This window comes from Vidua chalybeata, chromosome Z, assembly GCF_026979565.1.
Source record: "Vidua chalybeata isolate OUT-0048 chromosome Z, bVidCha1 merged haplotype, whole genome shotgun sequence".
NCBI lineage: Eukaryota > Metazoa > Chordata > Aves > Passeriformes > Viduidae > Vidua > Vidua chalybeata.
The window spans coordinates 27530150-27551094 of record NC_071570.1 but is presented as its reverse complement, the minus strand read 5'-3'; the positions used below and the strand labels follow the sequence as shown (position 1 = coordinate 27551094).

The 20945-nt window shown below is 39.7% G+C and overlaps 2 protein-coding genes across 7 annotated transcripts in view; both read right to left on the bottom strand.

Moving 5' to 3' along the window:
- Positions 1-6482, bottom strand: part of SCAMP1 (secretory carrier membrane protein 1) — a 43278-nt gene extending 36796 nt beyond the window's left edge. The window contains exon 1 of one of the 2 annotated variants that reach the window (XM_053931954.1): positions 4997-6482. In XM_053931954.1, coding sequence (XP_053787929.1) covers positions 4997-5053 — 57 coding nt within the window. In that variant the 5' untranslated portion in view covers positions 5054-6482. The remainder of the gene's footprint in view (positions 1-4996) is intronic. The other variant, XM_053931955.1, reaches the window with a different exon arrangement.
- A 13943-nt stretch (positions 6483-20425) lies between these two features.
- LOC128802512 (uncharacterized) overlaps positions 20426-20945 on the bottom strand; it is a 28929-nt gene continuing 28409 nt past the window's right edge. For 4 of the 5 annotated variants that reach the window (XR_008435469.1, XR_008435468.1, XR_008435470.1 and 1 more), the window contains one exon: positions 20426-20709. Coding sequence is in view for 2 of the 5 variants with exons in the window: in XM_053968957.1 (XP_053824932.1) it covers positions 20583-20709 (127 nt within the window). In the remaining 3 variants the exon portion in view is untranslated. The remainder of the gene's footprint in view (positions 20710-20945) is intronic. The other variant, XM_053968958.1, reaches the window with a different exon arrangement.

Here is a 20945-nt window from a genome sequence, read left to right as displayed (position 1 = left end):
AGATTAAGCCTCTGAAATTGCCATTCACACATGTTGAATAAACATTTGGTAAAAAATTCTGGACTTGTAATAATAAAAATACCCAAGTAGCCACATAACAGTTCTTTCATAATTCCAAGTTTAACATATCAAATGCTACCTGTTATGTTACATTCATCACATGAAAGCAGAGCTGTGAACGGTTCTGAGCAACTGAGCAAGGCAAGATCCCTACCTCTAAAACCCAGATCTTCAGAGGCTGACAAGGCCAAATTTGTCCTAAAGTTTGCAGCAGCCCCATCTTCCAATGGAGTACTGGATGCTTAACAAAGTATCACCCCCATCTCACAGCTGTTCTCAAATCATTCTCCTTTCCCAGCTCTGATATGTGTATGTTCCTCTTTGTAATGTTGAATCTCAGTATACAGTGCAATAATAACACTAGGCAATATGTGCTAACACTTCAGTGAAAAGCTAGAGGGAAAAATGCAGCTATAAGGTACTGAATAAGTCTTAAAATGCTTCACATCTTTAACAGATTACAGTGCACTTACAGCACTGCTGAAGTGTACTCTTGGAAGCCAACTTCCATGTAGAACAGCTAAAGGACAATCCACTACCACGATGTTCAGCATTAAATTATGCAAGATTTAGGGGTATTCATAATTTTTGAAGACATGAATCCAAAGCAGGTAGTAGAAGTCAGAAACAATACCTATATTTTATGAACTATACTAACTTTAAGACAGACAACTTAAATCAGTATATTTTATAGTCAGATACAGGAATTAAAACTCAGTTATGCATATAGGCATGTGACAAAACTGCTTAATTCTAAAGCTGCACAAACATTTTATGTAATAAGGGTCCCAATTCTTCAAAAAAAATCAGAATTTCTCTAAGTTTCTATCACTTCAGCTTCACAGTATAAACTGTATAGATTCTGCTGCCACAGAAGGTAACAGTCATTTGCACAACTGCTCTCAGTATCAAACATCTGGGTTGTATTTCCCACCAAATCAGACAGGAGATTAATGCGTGCTCATATGAGTCAAGATTAAGTGTAATATCCAACTTATAAGTAGAATTACTTCTGTAGTTAGCTCTAGTGACTCAAGTAATCAGTGCCATTTCTGGGGATGGCAGAGTACGTCAGCAATCGAAACAAGAATGTCAGTCATGACAGAGCTATGTAAGATCTGTGTCTTTTTGGAGTAACAACTCAAAGGTATCAACTCACAGTCTGGGTCCTTAACCCCACTCAAAAAAACTACTCAAATACTTAACAATACATACATTTGAGGTCTGCTCTGATTGTGCCCTCCCACACTAAATCTGATGAAGAAATAAGAAAAATCTTCCTATCACACAGTGATTTAGCATTTCCCTGAAGGTCACCATTCATATTTGAACAGAAATGTATCTTAGTTTTCGGGCCTATCACCATATCTATGGTGTCAAATACACGCATCTGCTCAGAGCTAAACACACCAGATGAGCTGACCCAACAGAATTTATCACACAACTCAGTCTTTATAGTTCTCATTCTACAGCCACCAAAAAAAACAACTGTTTCATGTGTTTGGATAGTTAACAGTCCGTTTTCAAACCTTTTGCTGTCTGTCAGCCTAGATCCAAGGGCCTATGAAATTCATAGCTCTACTTAAAAAGACTTCTCTGATTGTTCACTTATAAAAGAAAAAAAATCAAACCAAGAACACAGAACCAACAATTTTTATTGCAGAGGAACTGCTGATTGTTTCAGACTAAATGATACTTACACCGAATTTTGAGACTGCTATTTCAGAACCTTTGTAACTGTATCACCTCCCAAGACAACAGAAGACTACAACTATCACCTATCCTATGACAATAAAAAAAAAAACAAAAAACAAAAACAAAAAAAAAAAAAAAAAAAAAAAAAAAAACAAAACAAAAAAAACACAAGGAGACAGCTACATTAGAAATGTGCCTTTGTGTTGTCATACAAAATTTATTTCATGCTGCTTTACCCTATTTAAGACAGATTGTCAGGACCTCGAGGATTCCCAAACTCCTCTTAAGCAGTCAGACCCCCACTCCTTACTAACACCTTACCCGGTGATCAGGACTGTTGGCTGATCCTGTTTACTTTCACTGGATGTGATCCTGACCCTGGCCTGGCTTTCTAACTTGGGCTCAGATCTGTCTCTTCTCTACAGATATGCCTAGTACTGAATGCAGTTACCATCACCACATCTGCTCTGCTCACCCTGTTTAGGCACTGTAGGACTGCAGCATTTGTAAGTGAGAACTTTACAAAGTGTGAATTCACACTCACAAGCTATGACTAGTGCTTCTTAGTAAACAAAATTAATAGATTTCATTACTTACCCACTTCCGATCATGATACCTGAGGTTATACCAACTGTGTACTTCTTCATACTGCTGATACATCATATTATAAAAGGATTCTCAAATCTTTATTTGTATGGTACATGGATGCATTTTCTTCTGCACAACTTTAATGCTATCAAAAGCTTGTAAATGTTAGCATGTCACTTATGTGTTTGTTTCAGTACCCTCTGTCTTTCAAAAAAAATCCCATCATTTGGATTTGTTGGTATAGCATTCAGAATGCTATTCCCATCCCATTTATTTAGAGAGGAAAACTATGACTTCATAAGCAATCTGACTCTGGATTCAGTTCCAGTTTGTTTCTTTTTTTTAAAGCAACAAAGAATTAAAAAATGCAAATGTTAGGTAGCCACTTGTCTCAAAATCCACAGCACTTCATGATCAAGCCAGGTAAGCTGATTTCAGTTTTTCCAGCAAATAATTTACTTTAGACTTCCGAAAGAATTAACTACCCAAAATACTGAGCACTAGGTGTTTATGCTTTACCTTTATCTTTCCAGAGAACACTTTTATTTGATTCAACATCAAGCAAGAAGCTCTGCTCTAATCTTTTTATTAAAAGGCATAAGAACTGTCACAGGAAACCTCCCATGTAGATCACAGATGCTAATAAAACCAAAATGTTTAAGAAAAATAATGATCTATCTTTAGACCTTGGCAACAACTCTTCCACCTGATGCCTTCCCACTCCTTCTCTGCCACACTACTTTGTGATTTTACATTAGCACAGGAAGCAGCTTCAAAAGCAAGGAAAACAACTAATCACATCATACATAAAATTATCAAGCAAAGACAAGAATATGAGTACATTAGGATACAGTGTTCAGATAATATGTCTTAGGCTGTAAGGGTCCATCTGGAAATACTGGTTCTATGCATAAAGTATTTTAAAACACATAAACTTAAATACATACATGCAGTAGTACCCACTAATTTCAAAGCTGTTCTGCCAACAAGGTAGCCATCAAGCTTTAGCTTATATATGAGGCCTTTTGCCCCTTCAAGTTAAATGCACAGGTGAAAAAAGGCATGCAAGATAACTCTTCTGGGCAGAAGAATGTGATGGAAGTTAGCAAAGACTGAGGAAGGAAAAAAGCCTCTGAAAAAGGAAAAGTACACAGCTTTCCTGAACCATCTTCTGCAAATAAAGAAATCCAAACAGAGAGTATCAAGTTACAAGGAAGCTATTATAGAGTCATTTTATGACTATGCACTGCAGATGAGAAGCAGAGCATGGATTCTGCCAACAGTTAGAAGAAGTCTTTCCCTACAGAGAAACTGGAATAAGCTTTTGCACTTTAGGCAGTCTCTTCAAAGTGGAAGTATAATTCAGGTGTGTGACTAGTTTAGGTCTCACAGCACTACAGAGGACCAGTTACACGGCCTGATGAGCACTGCACAGACATCTATTTTGCATCTAATACCCCCTACTGCCCTGGATTTTGCTAGATGTTATTTGATTAACTATTACAAGAAGGATGGAAGTAGGAGGAAAAGCATCATGCACTTCTGTTGCTGAAGACGTAGTCTAGAAAGACACCTTTTCAGTGTTTGGTGCTCACTGACGTTGGTACCAGCCCAAACTACTGCTGGCAGCAGACTCAACACCAGGACTTGTGTTCACCTGGAAGATCATAGCTCTGCATACAACATGTAAAAACAGATCTTAGCCTAAGGAATTCTAGCCTAATGAATGCTATTGCCTATGTTTTATGACCATAAAAACTAAACTAATGATTCAGACCAACTCCAATGTAGAAATGTTAGGAACATTATGCTTCCAGCATCTATGTGGACAGCAGTATGTTTGGCTTGCAATGTGACAGCTCAATCTTTAAAAGCCTTAATTGTTCCAGCTAACATTCTCAACTCGCTGACAGATACTATCTGTGTGCTTTAAAGTCCTTGCAAAAAGTTCAATAATATTATCAAAGTAGGTAGCTTCAGAAGTTGAACTGGATTCAAATAACAAAGGAAAAAACAGAGAGGTCAGTTCGTTTTGACAACTGAAGCCAGTGGGTGAAGAAAGAATTCACAGCTGTATGACAAGTCAACAGTACAAAACCTAAAAGCTTTATAGTACGTTACAGCAAAGCAGTTTGAGATGCAGCATAGAATTCAAGCCCAGCCAGTGGTACCCTGATTACTTCAGACATAAGGGAAGGGAACAGGTAAGCTTAAAGGTGGTGGGAGGAGGCTAGAGAAGAAGAGGGTAAATGCTCTAATTCATCAAGTTTAACCATTTGGCTCAACCAGACGAAAGAAAAAAAAAAAAAAAAAAAAAAAAAGACAGTAGTAGCATTACCCCTAGTGCAGAGATAGAGTCAAAATAAAAAAAACCCAAACTTTTCTCTTTTTTACCATCGAAATAACGCATCTGAAATACGACTTGTATTATTTTAGCTACAGAAGGAAACACGGAGCTCTGAAGTTGTGAAACGCTGCCTATCCCCTACGCCCTGCCCCCACCCCGACTTCGAGCCTCCGTAGCCCACTCAGGGCGCACACCCCGGCCCGCAACTGCCACGGGGCCCTTCCCTTCTTCCTTCTTTCCTTCCTCTCGCGGAAACCCAGAGGCTCGGCGCAGACCGACACCAAGGAAGCCTCACGGCCCCCTCACCTTGAAGGGGTTGCTGAGGTCCGGGTCGGCGAAGGGGTTGCTGTCGAAGTCCGACATGGCGGGGCCAGGCGGGCGCTGCGGTCCCCGGCCGGCGGCTCTGCCCGTGCGGCGGCGCCCCGACAGTGCCCGGCGCAGGTGTCCCCCCGCGGCTGTCACAGCCCCTGTCACAGCACCGCGGCCCGGGCCGAGCCCGCCCCGCCGCACCGACCAGCCACGGACCGCCCAAAATGGCAGCCCCGGAAGTGAAGTTACGGGTGGGATGGTCCTAGGAGGGAGAAAGGGATGAAGGCGGAGCGGCTGCTCCCGGGTCAGGCGGGAGCACAGCTCATGCCTCAGCCGGACGTGGGCGGGGCTGGGCAAGGCGAGGCGAGTGCGGGAAGAGCCGTTTCCTGGGTTGGCTGAGGGTTGGGCGTAAGCTGTTGGAGGGAGGGCCTGCGGTTAGGGGTCAGCCTCGTGTTCGCAGCTGCTTCTCTGGGGGAATGCGGGGTGTATCCCGCGCCTTCGGTAGTTAGTGCTGGCTGGGAGCCGGAGGGGAAGGAGGCCCGGGGCTTTCCGGAGGGCAACCGGGCCGGGGGGCGGGCAGGGGCGGCCTGGCCCGGTGTGTGCGCGGGTGTCTCGGCCGCGGCCGAGCCCGAGCCCGTGCGGCCTCCCCGACCCTCCACTCCCGCACCCCTCAGGCCGAGTTGGGACAGCCAGTCTGGTTTGGGGAGTGAAATGGACGTGCGAAGGTAGTCAGAAAGCCTTACTTGGTAAAACACGAATTTACTCTCTCGTTCCCGCCTACTGTTGGCGTGGTAAATTGTTTACCCAGCTTGTGGCTGCAGGTGACTTGTTGAAAGGTTCTACAAGGGCAGTAGGGAAGGTTCGGCTTTGAACCACGGTCACAAAATCCCACTTCTGTGGGAGAAAGCATTAAAAAGGCCTCTTGGAAGTATTAAGCATTTCCAACTGTTCAAAAGACTTTTTAAATACTTCTTCAGAAATGCTGACAGTGCAGTTTGAAAAACCTGGTCCAAAAGATGCAAATAAATGCAAAGGAGCACCTTTGGTTCAGAGCTATGTGAAATTCAGTGCTACCAAAACAGTCTACATTGATGCAGCACTTTCAAAACCAGCAAACCCTGAATTCCCTTACATGTTTTCTAGAGAAATTATTTGAAGTTTCATTTAAATCCAAAAAGTAAAAAAGAGGTTTAAGGCAGGTCAGACAAAATGAAATGGTTATGGCAGTAAACCTGTTCTTTTTTGCTATTCAAATGTGTATTTTTTTCCCCACATAATAATGTAGACTGTGAGGCGCACTAGTGTTAGCACTTCTATGGTTTTTAATAGCTCTACATGTATCATCACTCATCTTTGCACTCATCTTTGCATTACTATCGGGTTCATTCTATCAACAGGCCAGGAAGAGTACTATGTGTAAATGAGAATTGATTTTGCATGGATCAGTAGAGAAAGCAATACTTGCTTCAGGGTCTGCTCTGATTTATGCAGACATTTCTGAGTTTTTGTTAAGTACTGTGAAGTATACTGTTAAGACATAAAATGGTATGGAAATGGGACAAATCATTAAAGCATAGCTTCTAAGCAAAACACTTTCAACTTTTTGGTTGCTATGAAGTGTAAAATACTCTTAAAAATTTACAAGGCAGTTGTTGCACAATCAACAAAACTACATTACAGTATTATTCACAATCATGACTCAGTTATGGCAACAGCACATGAAGTCATGTAGTTTTCCAATATTCACCCATGGCTATATATATCATGGCTCAATATATGTTGATAGTCCAAGTGCTGTGTGCACTGACAGCTGTGTATTTGCCTCTCTTTGAGCTAAACATGAATGAATGCATGCATGAATGAATGCAAGTTTGGATGAAAAGAATGTATTTTCCTGTATGGTTGCTGGTGCTTCAAATCACACATTTGACATTGTGACATTACTCTGGTAATAATTTGTGTACAGTTACAGAGGAATAATCTCTCATATGCCTTTCAAGGCAATTATGAAACTGCAATGGGATGTTTTCTTTGGAAAGAATAGTATGTATTTTACAAAAACATCAAGCTGGCATCTAGACAGCTAGTGGTGTTCTGCAGGGCTCTATCCTCTTTGACATACTTATTCACCTGGACACAGGATTTGAAGGAATACTAAGTTTGCTGGCAATATTAAACTGGAAGGAGCTGTTGACTCCTTTAAGGACAGAGAGACCCTGCAGAGAGATCGAAAAAAATTAGAGATGGACAATCAGCAGCCATGTAAAGTTTAACAAGGGCAAGTAACAGATTCTGCATTGGGATGGGGCAACCCTGGATGTGCAGACAGATCGGGGAATGAGAGGCTGGAGAGCAGCACTGTGAAAAGAGAGCTGGAGGTCCTGGTTGATGGCAAGTTGAACATGGTCAGCAGTGCCCTGGCAGCCAGGAGGGCCAGCCGTGTCCTGGGGGGCATCAGGCACAGCATGGCCAGCTGGGCAAGGGAGGGGATTGTCCTGCTTTGCTCTGGCGCAGCCTCACCTCGAGTGCTGGGGGCAGTTCTGGGTGCTACAGTGTAAGAGAGATATGAAGCTATTGGAGAGTGTCCAAAGGAGGGCTATGAAAATTGTTAATGGTCTGGAGGGAAAGCTGTATGAGCAGAGGCTGAGGTCACTCTGTTCAGCCTGGAGAAGAGAAGACTGAGGGGAGACCTCATTAGAGTCTGCAACTTCCTCATGAGGGGAAGAGGAGGGGCAGACACTGATTTCTTCTTTATTGTGACCAGTGACAGGACTCAAGGTGACAGCATGAAGCCGAGTCAGGGGCTGTTTAGGTTGGATATGAGGAAAAGGTTCTTCACACAGGGAGTGGTTAGGCACTGGGCCCCCGAGGGAAGTGGTCACAGCCTGACAGAATTCAAGAAGCATTTGGACAATGCTCTCAGGCAGATGGTGTGACTCTTGCAGTGTCCTGCATAGGGCCAAAAGTTGGACTTCGATGATACTTGAGGTCCCTTCCAAATGAGAGTATTCTCTGATTCTATGATTAAAAGGTAGAACTTCGATAACATGTAGATGCTACCAAATTCTACTATAACTGCTACCATTGTACTATAGGTGTTAACTTTGGGATATACAAACTGACTGAAAGCTAATTGAGAATGAAAATTAATTTATCTGTCCAGCTAACTGAGTAGTTTGTACTATACATGAACCACATGGGCAAATAACTGATCATCATTTGATGCTGAGGGTTGACATTGTAATTTTCCTCATTTTCCACAAGTAAAAAATGTTGAAAACAAAAGGTATAGGGAATGATGCTTTCTTGGTTTTGAATCAACTATAAATAGGTTGCAGAGTTTGAGTTAGAAAAAGACATGATTAGCCAAGGATGCCCACCCTTTAAAAAACCCTCTTGACACTGTGCTTTCCAAATGGTAGAATTTAAATTTATTTTTCTTTTTTTAGAATAATGTACTTGCAGTTAACTGTTTCTAATTCTGTTACAAGAAAGAGCTCATAAATCCTTCATTCTGATTTATGAAGTGATAGTGAGTTTATTGAAAAATAACTCTTAGTAGAGAATGGGTGAATTGCTTTAGATAAAAATTTCTTTCTTAACTGAAGATTCTCAAGCCTTCTGGAACTGGTTTAATTCAGTGCTTTTCAATATCTGAACCAGAGGCTTTCTTAGCAAACAAAGCTATCATAATCTGAATTTACTTTTTTTCCTCAGAAAGAGGAGTTCAAGCTGCTTCTGTGAGAGCTATACTTGGATAATTGTGTTTATGAAGTCTTGTGTAAGGAACTGACTTCATATTATTCTTTCAAATCCTGGTTCTCTCAATTTTCTATGACTTGTGGGATTTGCAATGTTTATGCCAAACTCAGGTGATGGTGAGGAGTGCTCAGATCAGCTGACAAGAAAATCCATCAGGTTTTTTCAGTCTAAAATGTTCAAGTGCTGAGTAGACCATCAAGTGGTCTGTCTTGATCAGTAGTCTGTTCCAATGAAATAGATCACGGTTTTCTAGAGAATGGACCTTCAAATAATAAAACCAAGCTGTGACAAAGACCTTTTTAACTCTTTAACCTTAACTCTTATGAAGTGTGTTTCCTCTCATAAAGTGGAGCAATCTTTCCAGCATCAAATGCTAGCATGATGGTTAGAAGAAAGCCGGGATGATGAATGTCCATGTGCCACATGAGCTGTAACAGGCAGAAGCCCTGCAAGGCCTCCCTGGCAGTCACTCGCCTAAGATAAGAAATGCATAGTCATGATGAGTGGACCAAAGCAGCCCCTCTTCCACCCTCGGACCCTTGTTATCTCTCTGTAAGGCTATAGGTCGTATTCTCCTCAACCCCAGCCATTGGACAATTTCCAACACTCCAGAATCCTATATAAACCCTCATCTCTGCCCAATTCGGCAGAAGAGCTGTCACTGGAAACCTTCGCAGGAGCTGCCAATAAAGACACAGCTGTGGAACTCCATACAGACTTCTCCTCTCTCTATCCCTGTGTCTGCCAGAGGCACTTATGAGAAAAGAGCAAAATCACTAAGAGCTGAATTCACTAGAGCTGAAATCACTCCAGAGTTGCTCACTAAGTTGCCTGTGGCTGGGAGCTAGCCCGAGGGACCCAGACACGCTGCACCTCATCAGCACAGTGCTATCTGAGACACCTACAGCAGCAGCTGCCCGGGGGGCCGGACAGACCCCTGGGACCCCAGGCCACCATAATGAGCACATAGCTAAGACTGCAGAAGTTGGGCAGAATTACTGGCATGGAAGACTGGACAACTGCTAGAAACTCACATAAAGAACTGAGAAATAGAACTCTGTGGTAGTACAAGTAGAAGTTACAACTTCAGATTAGATCATGTGCAGATACCAATTGTAAAGTCTTGCAAAAGTTTTAGAGAGAAGACACCTAGTCTTAGGTAAACAGTGTTAGGCAAAACTTTAACTGAAGAGTTATTCAATAGTAGCTCCTGGAACAATTTGAAATAGCAAGATCATTTTTCTAGGCTTTACAGCAAATACAAAGACATTTACTTGCAAAATTTTGGTAAGATTTTAACTTTAGGAGAGGGAACAGAAGTGTGTTAAACAGGCATTTCATTGTAATACTTGAAGATCATGAGCTGCATTTCCCAAAATCTTTTACGTCAATTTAAAAGAAAAATGCATGAAAAAAATTTTAAAAAAAGTCAGAAATCATAGTAGCATGCAGAACTATACGTGCAGACTTTCATTTCACCTCTCATTATCAAGGAAGCCCTGATTCCACAAGATAATAATTTCAGTTTCACTGTGCGGATGACTGAATCAAAATCTCTTTGTTTCCAGAATACAGAATGCTGAGCTAAAAGAAGCTTGTTTTAATAGCCTGGAGTTGTAGCATTAGTATTTTTCTGGGAGTGGAGCAGCTTTGCTGGTTCTACTGTCAGAAGTTACAGTAGCACTCTTTTCTGAGCCAACTTACAGGAGGCAGTGCATAACCAAGTCAAACCCCTAGAGTCACCTAACAAGGACAACAGTGAATGCTCACAAGCTGGTGAGCACCTTGCCCTTCTTATCAGAACCCTGACTACTTTCTGAAGCTCCACACTTAGATTTTCTCACTAGTTCCAGAGTTGTAGCAAGATATTTGGAATTCTGTAAAGAGCTCACCTCTTTGGGAGAAGAAGAAGGATTTCCTGGGCAATAACTGATTTGCAGAAGGGAACAGGTAAGTGGTGCACAGCCAGACTGCAGTCATTTTGCCAAAAGCCAGCCTAATACTGCCAGTGATCTTGTGCCCTGAATGTTCATGTTTTACACCACTCTTGCTGTGGCTGTTGCTGCCCTGTACACCACTCCAGACCCACACTGAGGTAAGAATATATGAATGCAGACAGTGTTCCTCGTGCCTCTCAGGAGGATCAGAACTAAACTTAATTCTTCCCCCTGACTGAACTTGTCTACCTGTTTCCCGTCTCACAGACAGTAAAGGTAAGAGTCACTGGCACTAGCTAAAACATCAGGATGTAATCATGTAACAAAAGTTACTCCTGCTGGAAGAACACCTAGTTATTTGTTTGGAACAGTAGCAATTTCCCCCTCCTTTCTAAAGAGTTATGACAGGTGTGGGTGCAGCCACAAATGCTACCTTTACGAGGATGGCTAATCTATCATGAAAGCCAGTGTGTGGGAGCAGTGAATAGTAAGCTGCAGTCATGAGGGAAGATGTGATGAAGCAAACACATGCTGTTTGGGAGTGAGGAGTGCTTTCCAAGCAGCTTTGGAGTGAAGCCCAGCAGCACTGGCTTTCTGTCCTGCTTGCATATGTTCCCTTTACCAACTTGAGAGTGGGAAGAAGAGCAGAAGCTAAGCAAAGTGATAAAAGAGCTGCTTCAGCCAGAGAAATCTCAGTGTCTCCTACCACTGTATTTTCTCTTTCTGTATCATACTGTAGATGCTTGTCTCCTGTGGCGCTTTTCTTATACCTTCCCAGCTTCTCACATCTGCACCACTCAATAAGAAGTATGCAGGTAGTCAGTGGGAATTGCCTAGACAGTGATACAACTTGCACTATGATCCCTTCCAGCCAAATGATCCGGGGAAATAACTTTTTAGTGTGTCTCTCATCCTTTCAAATTTAAAACTATGCTTTTGTAGTTGAACATAAATAGCTGTGTGCTTTTTGGTTATTTTATGTTTGGCATTGCTTTTAATCACTTGTATTTTCTTCATAATTGCTTTTAATTTCAATGATTTCAATAATTTTCAATGAAAAATTATTCAAAACTGTAGTTTTCAAATGTCAGAAGCTCTGAATAAATGAAAAAAAAAGGATAAAAGATGAAAAACAAAAGGTATTTTGATATCAATTCAACAATATCCAGTTTTGTAGAACAAATCTAGGATTTTGCGTAAAATAGCTCAGAGTGCATTCTTCACAATTGGATTCTCCTGACTCTGTTGCACAGGTGCATGCAGTTTCTTCACACAAAGTACAAAAATTGCAAGTTTTTGGCTTGAGTTAGCCTGCTGTCATTCCCTCTCCACAGATGCATGTTCTTCCTGAATGTGACCATTAGTCGACAACAAGTCTCACATGTGACACAGAGAGTCTCAATACAGCTGTGTCAGGACACGTACAGCTGTCATCAGGCAGGAATCCGTGCCTCTGCTGCTGCAGTCACTACCCCATCAAAAGCAAAAGTAGCGTTTGCGGTGCTGAATGGTGTCCTGGCTGTAGGCAGTGATTTAAGGACAGGTTTCTTTCTGGCCTGTAACGTACGAGAACTCTGGTATGATACACAGAAGGCCAGCTCTTCCAATGAGTGCAGTCCACAAGGAGTCCCAGAGGGAAAGATGATGAACAGTTGAATGGCTCCACATAAAACAGTAGAGTACCAGGCTTCTCACCATCCAGAAACATCCATTAATAGCTCCTGCTAACTGAGCAACAGTGTTGCAAATGTGCCTTCCCATTGGAACTGACTCAGACCTGTATTCCAAGGCAACATGACAGTGCAGAACTGCATGCGTGCCACAACAGCTTTAGACAAAAAGGGAGATTTAAGACAGTCATATATAGTTTGAAGCTAAGTCATGGATATAAAAAAATTAAATTATTAAATCTAAGTATCTAATGGTGAAATTCATCTTGCAGATTATCACAATGCTGGAAAGATAAAGTGTAGTGTAGTTATTCTGAAGGCTGTAATAGCAGACATGAAGTGAAGCTGACGGAAAGATACATAAATGAACAATTTAAACATGAAATAGAAAAGATATAGTGTTGAAGGAAAATTAGACAGATTTTGGTTCACTGAAAGGAGTGATTTCCAGAAATTTTAACAAGTGGAAGGAGAATATATGACAGTAAACCGTAAGTTAGGTAGCCAGATATCCAGTTAGGTAGCCAGATATCCAGTTTGGGTAGAACTATGTTTTATAACAGCATAGAGTATTTTTCTTGTTTTTCTTTTCTCAAACTTTATTCCTTGGAATTTTTTATAGGACCATGACAGGACCAGAAACAATGCCCTATCACATGTAATAGGCACATGACCTAAAGCAGAAGGTATCTACTCTATTAGATGGCAAGTCTGTTTTATAAGATAAGCCATAGGAACTACAGCTTTCAAAAATCTCCACAAATCTCTATAGTCTTCTTTTTGTGAACAAAATCAGCTGATGGCATATATACATAATATGGACATTGTGTTCTCCTTTTCAGTAGTTGGTGCTCTCATGGGAGCTTTCTGTAAGGTTTAGTAAAGCACATTGTGTTGATTTTGCATAAATTGATTTTTGGTGAGGAGGGAAGGAGCTCACCACAGAAGTGATTTTTTCTGTGAGGAGCTGCTAAAAGCTTCCTCCATGCCTGGCAAAACCAGTCACTGGCTGGCTCTGAGAATACACATGTTGCTAAGCCAATTAGAAAAGCTGGTAACACCTCTATGATAACGTACTTAAGAAAGACAAAAGCACGGGAAGCTCTCTTTCTCCCTCGCCTGTGAGGAGGGGTGAGGGGACTGGCAGGGTGCCTTCCCAGAGGAGCCTACTGGTCCCTTTTCCAGCAGCCATGCTGCCGGGGGCCATCCCAGCACCACGAGCAACCCTGCGGCCTGTGCCAGGAGCAGCCCTGAGACTGAGACTGGCTGGGGCCAGAACTGGTCACGTGGCTGCCGCCATCTTGGCACGGCCAGCAATAGACTTTGCCTGCCTGGCCACTTCTAACCTGCCACACCGCAAACAAAAGGACAGAAACCGTGGCAGCTTTTTCTTTTTTTTCAGTGCCCCACATGAGGAGGGACGCTGACTGGACCCAGTGACTGGCACATCTTGCGTGGTGTTAGCAAAGACCACATGTCCAACAGCGAGAAGCACAACAAGTGATTCCCCAGTGTGGAGCCTGATCAAGATCAACCTTTCAGCACTGCAAAACTCTATAAAAACTGTTCCACTTGATAGAACTTGAGAACAAATGAACCAACGAACACCGATTCTCTCCTGAGTCAGAGAAAAGGAAAAGGTGAAAACATGTGAGGAGAACAACATGGTGTCACTAAGGGAGGTGCAAAGGAGGGAGGGGAGGAGGAGGTGCTCTGAGCGTCGGAGCTGAGATTCTTCTGGAAGTCATGGTGAGGATTGTAATACAACTGTTTCCCTACAATTCATGAAACGCATGGGGGGATGCAGAATTCACCCACAGCCCATGCAGAAAAGATGCTCATGCTGGAATCTGTGGATGCTGAAAAACTGATTTGGTGAGAGGCTTGAACATAGAGAGAGAGAACTCTTGCTTCTAGAGACAAAAAAAAGAAGACCATTGCTTTTATACTAGAACAGCACATCCTTAAAAACAAAACCCCATGAACTAAATGACCCACGAAAAAAAAGCAGTTTTGGGAAAACTCTTTTTGCCTGTGCAAGGGACTCACATTTCAGCCAGTTTTCAGGCAGGACTGCTACTCTAATGAAAATTAGAACCCGTGTTGGAAATTTTCACAGAGAACTGTCTCCTGTGGGAAAGACCCCATGGCATAGCAAAGGAAACTCCTCTCCCTAAGTGAACTGAAGAAAGATCTTTAAAAGCAACAAACTTACTTAATATCCCATGTTTTGTCTCCCTGCTCTGTCAATAGGAAAGAAAGATGGGCTGGGGGTGGGGGGTGGGAGGATAAAGGCACTCTAAAGGTTTATTTTAGTTCTCATTATCTGCTTTTAATTCTGTTAATAATTTTTTCCTTACATCTTTTAAGTTTTGAGCCTTTTTTGCCCTTAAAGTGTTTCTTCCCAATCCTTACCTCACCTCATGAATCCCATTGAAGTTGTTTTCTTTCCCCCTCCTCTGCTTAACTATAGCAGAGGAGAATGAGTGATTTTTGTGGGGACACTGGCATTTGGCCAGCATCCAACCCCTGACACACATTCATTTAACAGTTGACTTTTGAAAAATCAGTTGTATCTTACTTGCATACTCTAAATGTGTGCAGGCACTGAGCAAGCAGTGAGAATGGACACAGAAAATAGCTCTGGAATTCCAGTTTCTGATAGCTCTTCAGGCACACAGCTGTAAACTCAGCATGGTTTGAAATGGGAGAGATTTATTGCACAAGGGCTCATATAAAAAACTTACTATTTTTAATAAGTAACTTGTGCCTCTGAATTTGCCCTTTGACATACGTAACAGCTAGTAAACAGCTAGTAAATCAGTTCCTTAAAAGAAAAATCATTTTGGTAGAAACAAAAAAAACCTACCCAGTCACTAATTTCAGAGGTTATTTTCAGAAAGGGCAAATTATGGGTATGAAAAATGACAAATTTCAGCATGCAGATTAGACTGTCTCTGAAGAAGAAGAAATATAAATTGTTTGTTAAATTTTTGCTTGCTCATATTTAAAGTCAATTAGAAAAGGAGTCTAATGTTAAAAATGCAGTAAGTGCTCTCTCAGTAACAGTAGCTCAGTGCACACTTTCAAGACAAAAAGTATTGTTTCTTTAAAGCATCACAGATCTCCAGAGGAAAGGATTTCAACATTGACTGAATTTTGTACTGGTTCTTTATTAGGGCAGATTTGTTTTTTTAAAAATGAATGTGGGAGATAGCAAAGTACATAGATACATCACTAAATTTAGTTGCTGTAAAGAAACAGAACACAGGAACCAGACTATTTGTTTTATTGTGAACCTGATCGGTTATTTACAACAGTGTTTTTATTCAAATCTTTAAAATGTTAGGTTACCAAAGCTTAGTTTGTTCATTGCTGATACAAGCATCACTGGAAACATATCAGAAGTGGGGAAAAAACTCTCTATACATTTTCTGCCTTTGGAAAAGAGCCTGTCTCTCTGAAGTGTTGCATAGAGGGAAAGCAAAACTGCATTATTAGCTCAAAAGTTTAAAGTTCTTCAGGAGATTACATGCCAAAAACCCAGCAATTCATGAGGAAGGATTTTCTTATTAGGGTCACATCCCTCTGTCCCCCATTTAAAATAAATAAAGAAATGCCTTTTCTCTAGTTTTGAAAGATGCTGTTTACATTAAATTGCAGAATTAGCTAAGGATGTCCATTAATCTCCATTCCAACCCATTGTCTTTATTGATTATGCGGCCTTTTATGTCTATGATAAGACAATTAAAAATGACACCAAAAATGTTTTTATATGCTGATAAACTTTAACATGATCTGAATGAATAGGTAAAGAAATCCTGAACTTCACAAAAGTGATTGACATGAAAGGTCATGGCACCAATGCTGAACTGTTGGTAAGCACGCTAAAGCGGAATCACTATTCCCTGTGAAATACCGGAGTACAAATGTGCAGCAAGCTTTATCCCATACTTGAAAATTCAAAACTCAGAATAACCTAGAAGCTCTAAATGGTAAATCATTTTAGTAAACAGAGATCTGAAGTGTTGGAGAGAAACATGCAGGTCCATGATGAAAAAGACTGGCCACTGACAAAGTCAATGTTTTGCCAAAGATATTCTTGTTTCTGTCTTTGCATAAGGATGAAATAGATTATACTATCAGCATTTATGTGGATAAAGAGTTATGGATAGAGGATATACTTAATACAGCTCTATTAAGCTGAGTTGCCAAATTATTTCAAATATCATAAGGTACCATTATTTCTGTGTGGTATAGCCGTAGTGCATGCAGAGTCCTCTGCTCCAGCCTGTGTTCTCATGGAATAAAAAATGTTTACATGTGTGTACTACCAAAATACTGTGAATCAACCCAAAACAAGTTTTCCCCTTAGAAAATTCCATCTCTCTTATAGTAAATGATTTATGAATTAAGGACATATAAATCTATAATAGAACACTGAAATATCTGTAAACTTCTCAAACCACTGAAATTGCTGGAGTACAGCTCATAGCCAGATATTGCAAATTGCTAAATAACTTTCTTTGATAACTGTCATGGCATTTTTAGCAGAAATTAAGGTTTGATTTTTTAATCTACTAGTGTATTATTAATGTCCTAGATTATTAACATCTTGAGAGTACCAGCATTGTCTAAATATTCATAAGTGGCCAGGAAAAGATGGTAATAATAAATAATAAACTATTCTTTTTCTTCTCAAAAGAGGTTTGCCTTGAAAGCCCTAAAGTCTTTTCCATTTTTTTAATGTTAGCTTTTGGTAGGTGTGTCTGGTTTCATACATAAGGTGCCACTTCTATTAAACTTAATTTAAAAAAGAAGTCACCAGAAGCTATATATTCCAATTATTGGAAAGAAACTTACTTTGAAACATGGTACCAGCCTATTAAACATCTCTTAGAAGTAGTATAGAGAAGTTTACTCTTGGACTCAAAAGAGTTAATATTTTTTGATATAAACTATGATTGTAACTAAAAATCACTTATTTTTTCATGCTGTTTAACTCCCATAACTGTATATGGAAGAAAATCCATATTTAAAATCAGTGAAAATATGAATAATAAAGAACCCAAAAGCTATACAGAACACAAAGTGCAGAATTTTGAATCAAGAATACTATTGGAATTTCTATTCCAAAGGGTAATTTCATTGTAAAACATTTCTTCTTTGATTTGCAATATTCGTAATATTAGTTTAAGGGTGCTGTATACTTTCTGCTTCATGCACATGCTGTGAGATGCACTTAACATTTGAGTAATATTTAGCAAACAAATAACATCCTTCCTATTTTTGTGAAAGAACTTCTATTAGAACATTACAGAAAGACTGAGAAAATGCAGACAGCAAAATAATATATTTGGTATTTAATTCAGATTAAAATTGATGTGAAAAATACAACAAAATATTCCATCCTCTTAGTAACTATCTGGGACATGTTAAAAAGCAATGCAGCTTCACTTAGATGTCCCATCCAAAAGATAAGCTTGGTAATGATTCTGTCAAGCATTTGCAATGAAACATAAAGTGAAGTAAAAATGTTAGAAATACACAGTCATAGTAGCCTCTTTTCTTATCCACCCTAACACCTAAAAACACTCAGCAAGGCTTTCATCATTTCATGTCTCATTTACTGTAACAACCTTTCCCAGACTAATCCATTTTTCATTGCGCATCTCTTCCCAGAATGCTGTTGCTAAATTCATTTTCACTTCAGTTTTACAGCACTACATGAGCTCTCCTTTCTCCAATATGTCCTGTATACAGTGGGGTCTCTGTAATCTTACATTTTAGATTGACATATGGGACAACAGTACTGGCAAATTTTATAGAAATTAAAATGTTCCATGCAACAGATAGTACTAATTTTGTGTTGCTTGATTAATTTTGATGTCACAGTTGTGGTCTGCATTAGCTCATTCTGATTTTTTGCTGTTGGTTCATATTTGCAATCCATACTCCATAAATTTAGAGACTCTGAATTTTGCCTTTTAAAACATAGCATTGAAATAATACATAGCAAAACAATTCCCATTGCTCAAAAGTTTGAAGGTTTTGAGGTTGAAGGTTTGAAGGTTGCAGATGTCTGTATGACATGTCATAAGGTAAATAGTTTTATCAGCTTGCTTTTAATGACTGACTGCTTTTATAAACTTCTTATAAGTGACTGCTTTTAAAGACTCCTACCACAGATAATTATCTTTAAATATGTCTGTTAAAAATACAATGTTTCCCAAGATGGTATGCCATAGATAAATACTTACTCTTGTTTTAAGAATTGAGGAATGTTTAATTTGAGCCTGAGTGAAAACATTTTTTTCCTCTCTTTCTGTCTGTGTATGTAAATGTGTGTATGTTTCTATGCACTGTATTTATATTGGTTAATTGTATATTGCCCAATGTGCCATAGACTGCCACTTGTGTTTTCAGATTCTAGAGGTTGTTTATGCTTGCAAGAATTGGTGAGCAAATAAACTGAATATTTTGACCCAGCTTCATTACAAGATTGAGGTCAGTAAAATCCATTCCATCAGTGTTTCTGAAGAAGTGTTTCCACAAGCATTTTGTGACAGCATTGTCCTGGTTTGTCCTACCACAGAATTGTTTCAGTTGTTCTATTTTGTGTACTAAGTAACAAATTAACATTTAGGAATTGTTTAATCATTTTTATAGAGTTACTCAAGATTCTGTGGATTAACAGATTTAAAAAAAAAAAAAAAGATAACTAAAGTCCTACTATACATTTAAAGTTGAAGAATTCACCTGTTATTTTCACTGGTAATAACATTTTCACATTTAAAAAAGAGGAAGCAATTGCTATTCTGTATACCATTGAAACAGGTCCTCCTTTGTAACATTAGTGCCAAAACATCTATTATCTGTATACTTTTGAAGACATCTGCCATTCTTTACTGTTTTAAGCAACAATGCTGTATGTGACTTAGAGTGTTTTAATTAATTTGCTTGTTGCAGAAAAAAGCCTATATTCTATAATCCTTCCCAGATTTATTATGTATATTATATGATGAACATAAATTCATAAAAATATAAGGAAATCTAATTGCTGATTCCAGGAGGTAAATCTCTCTACCTTATTCTATGTCCCCATACAACTATCCAAAATGGCTTTCTAATTAAAAATATTGTAAGTATTACAAATGTCCATGTCTTTTTCTTCCACATAATGTTACTGTTTCTGAACTTTGTTACTTTTTTTGTTACTTTTGTTAGCTTTTAGCTGTGAATTAGGGGTAAAAAAATAGTTCTAGCCAATAGCAAGCTCAGTTTTTAAAAACAAAGACAAGGAATTGGAAGACTAAGGATTCCTGCTCTGATCTCTCTGAATTACATTGTGCTCAGAAAAATTTGGTGTAGTTGCTTATATTATAATTTTTATTTTATGTAACGAGGAAACAATTCCTAAGGACTTAAGAATTGTTTGCAAAGGACTTTGAAGTTCTTGGATGGCCAATGCCCAGTCACTCCCTCCTTGTCCCATTTTTTGTGTTATGGTGCATGACTTGAGAAGCATTAACAGTCAGGAGCTGTCACTGTAGACAGTGGGATACAAAAAACACCCCTGCAAACCCTGAGTGCCTGTTCAAAGGATGGAAACATGCCTCCCCTGGTGATCTCTGTCTCCCTGCTGGTGTCAGCTGCATCCTTGCATGCCAGCAACAAGGTGGGTGGCAGTTAAGTTTCTCAGGTATTTTAGTATCTCAGCAGTCTGCAAGATTCCACACTTACCCCACAGCTTAATATTATGACTCCATTAAATCCCCTGAATTATACTCAGATACCCCAAATTATATTTAAATAACACAACAGTGATGTGATTGTAATTACTGCACTAATGGGCTTGGTGAGGGTGCCAAGATCCATATCGGTAACAAATTGAAATAACAAAACACGTACCTTACAATTATTTATTGGAATAATAACAACAGTATATAACTCATAAATTGTGTAAGGAAAAGTGATATGGGAAATCCACCAACAGCTACAATGCTGAGGAAAATATTTTGATTGTACTCAGCAATTTAGCAAATTACATGACAGTCTCAAAATGTGTAATTTTTATTCTTTAAGAGTTTTCTGACAAAAAAAAACCTGCAGACAGTTTTCTGTGGTGGCTCTTGCTCTCCGGAACAAAACTCATGGCTTCCCTAGGGCAAAGAAAAGGCCTGATGATCCTCTGGCTGCAATTCATGTGGGGAACTACAGGTGTGGCTTCAGTGAAAAGCTGCCAGAAGCTTCACCATGTTTGATGGAGCCAGTTCCAGCTGACTTTGAGATGAACCCACTCCTGGCCAAGACCAATCCATCAGCAAAGCTGGGAGCATTTCTGGGATAACATAATAAAGAAGGGGGAAAAAAATAAGGCCCACTCACATCAAGAAAGGAAAAATTCATATTTAGTTTCTTTCTCTTTATCTTACTCAGAATTGATTAGCAATTAATGAAATTAATTTCAACCAGTTTCTTATCAGGGAGAAAATACTAGAGTTTCATGTCTATGCTTCAATTATCTGGAAGAGGATGGAACAGGAAAAAGCCAATTCATCCCATGGAGGTACTTCA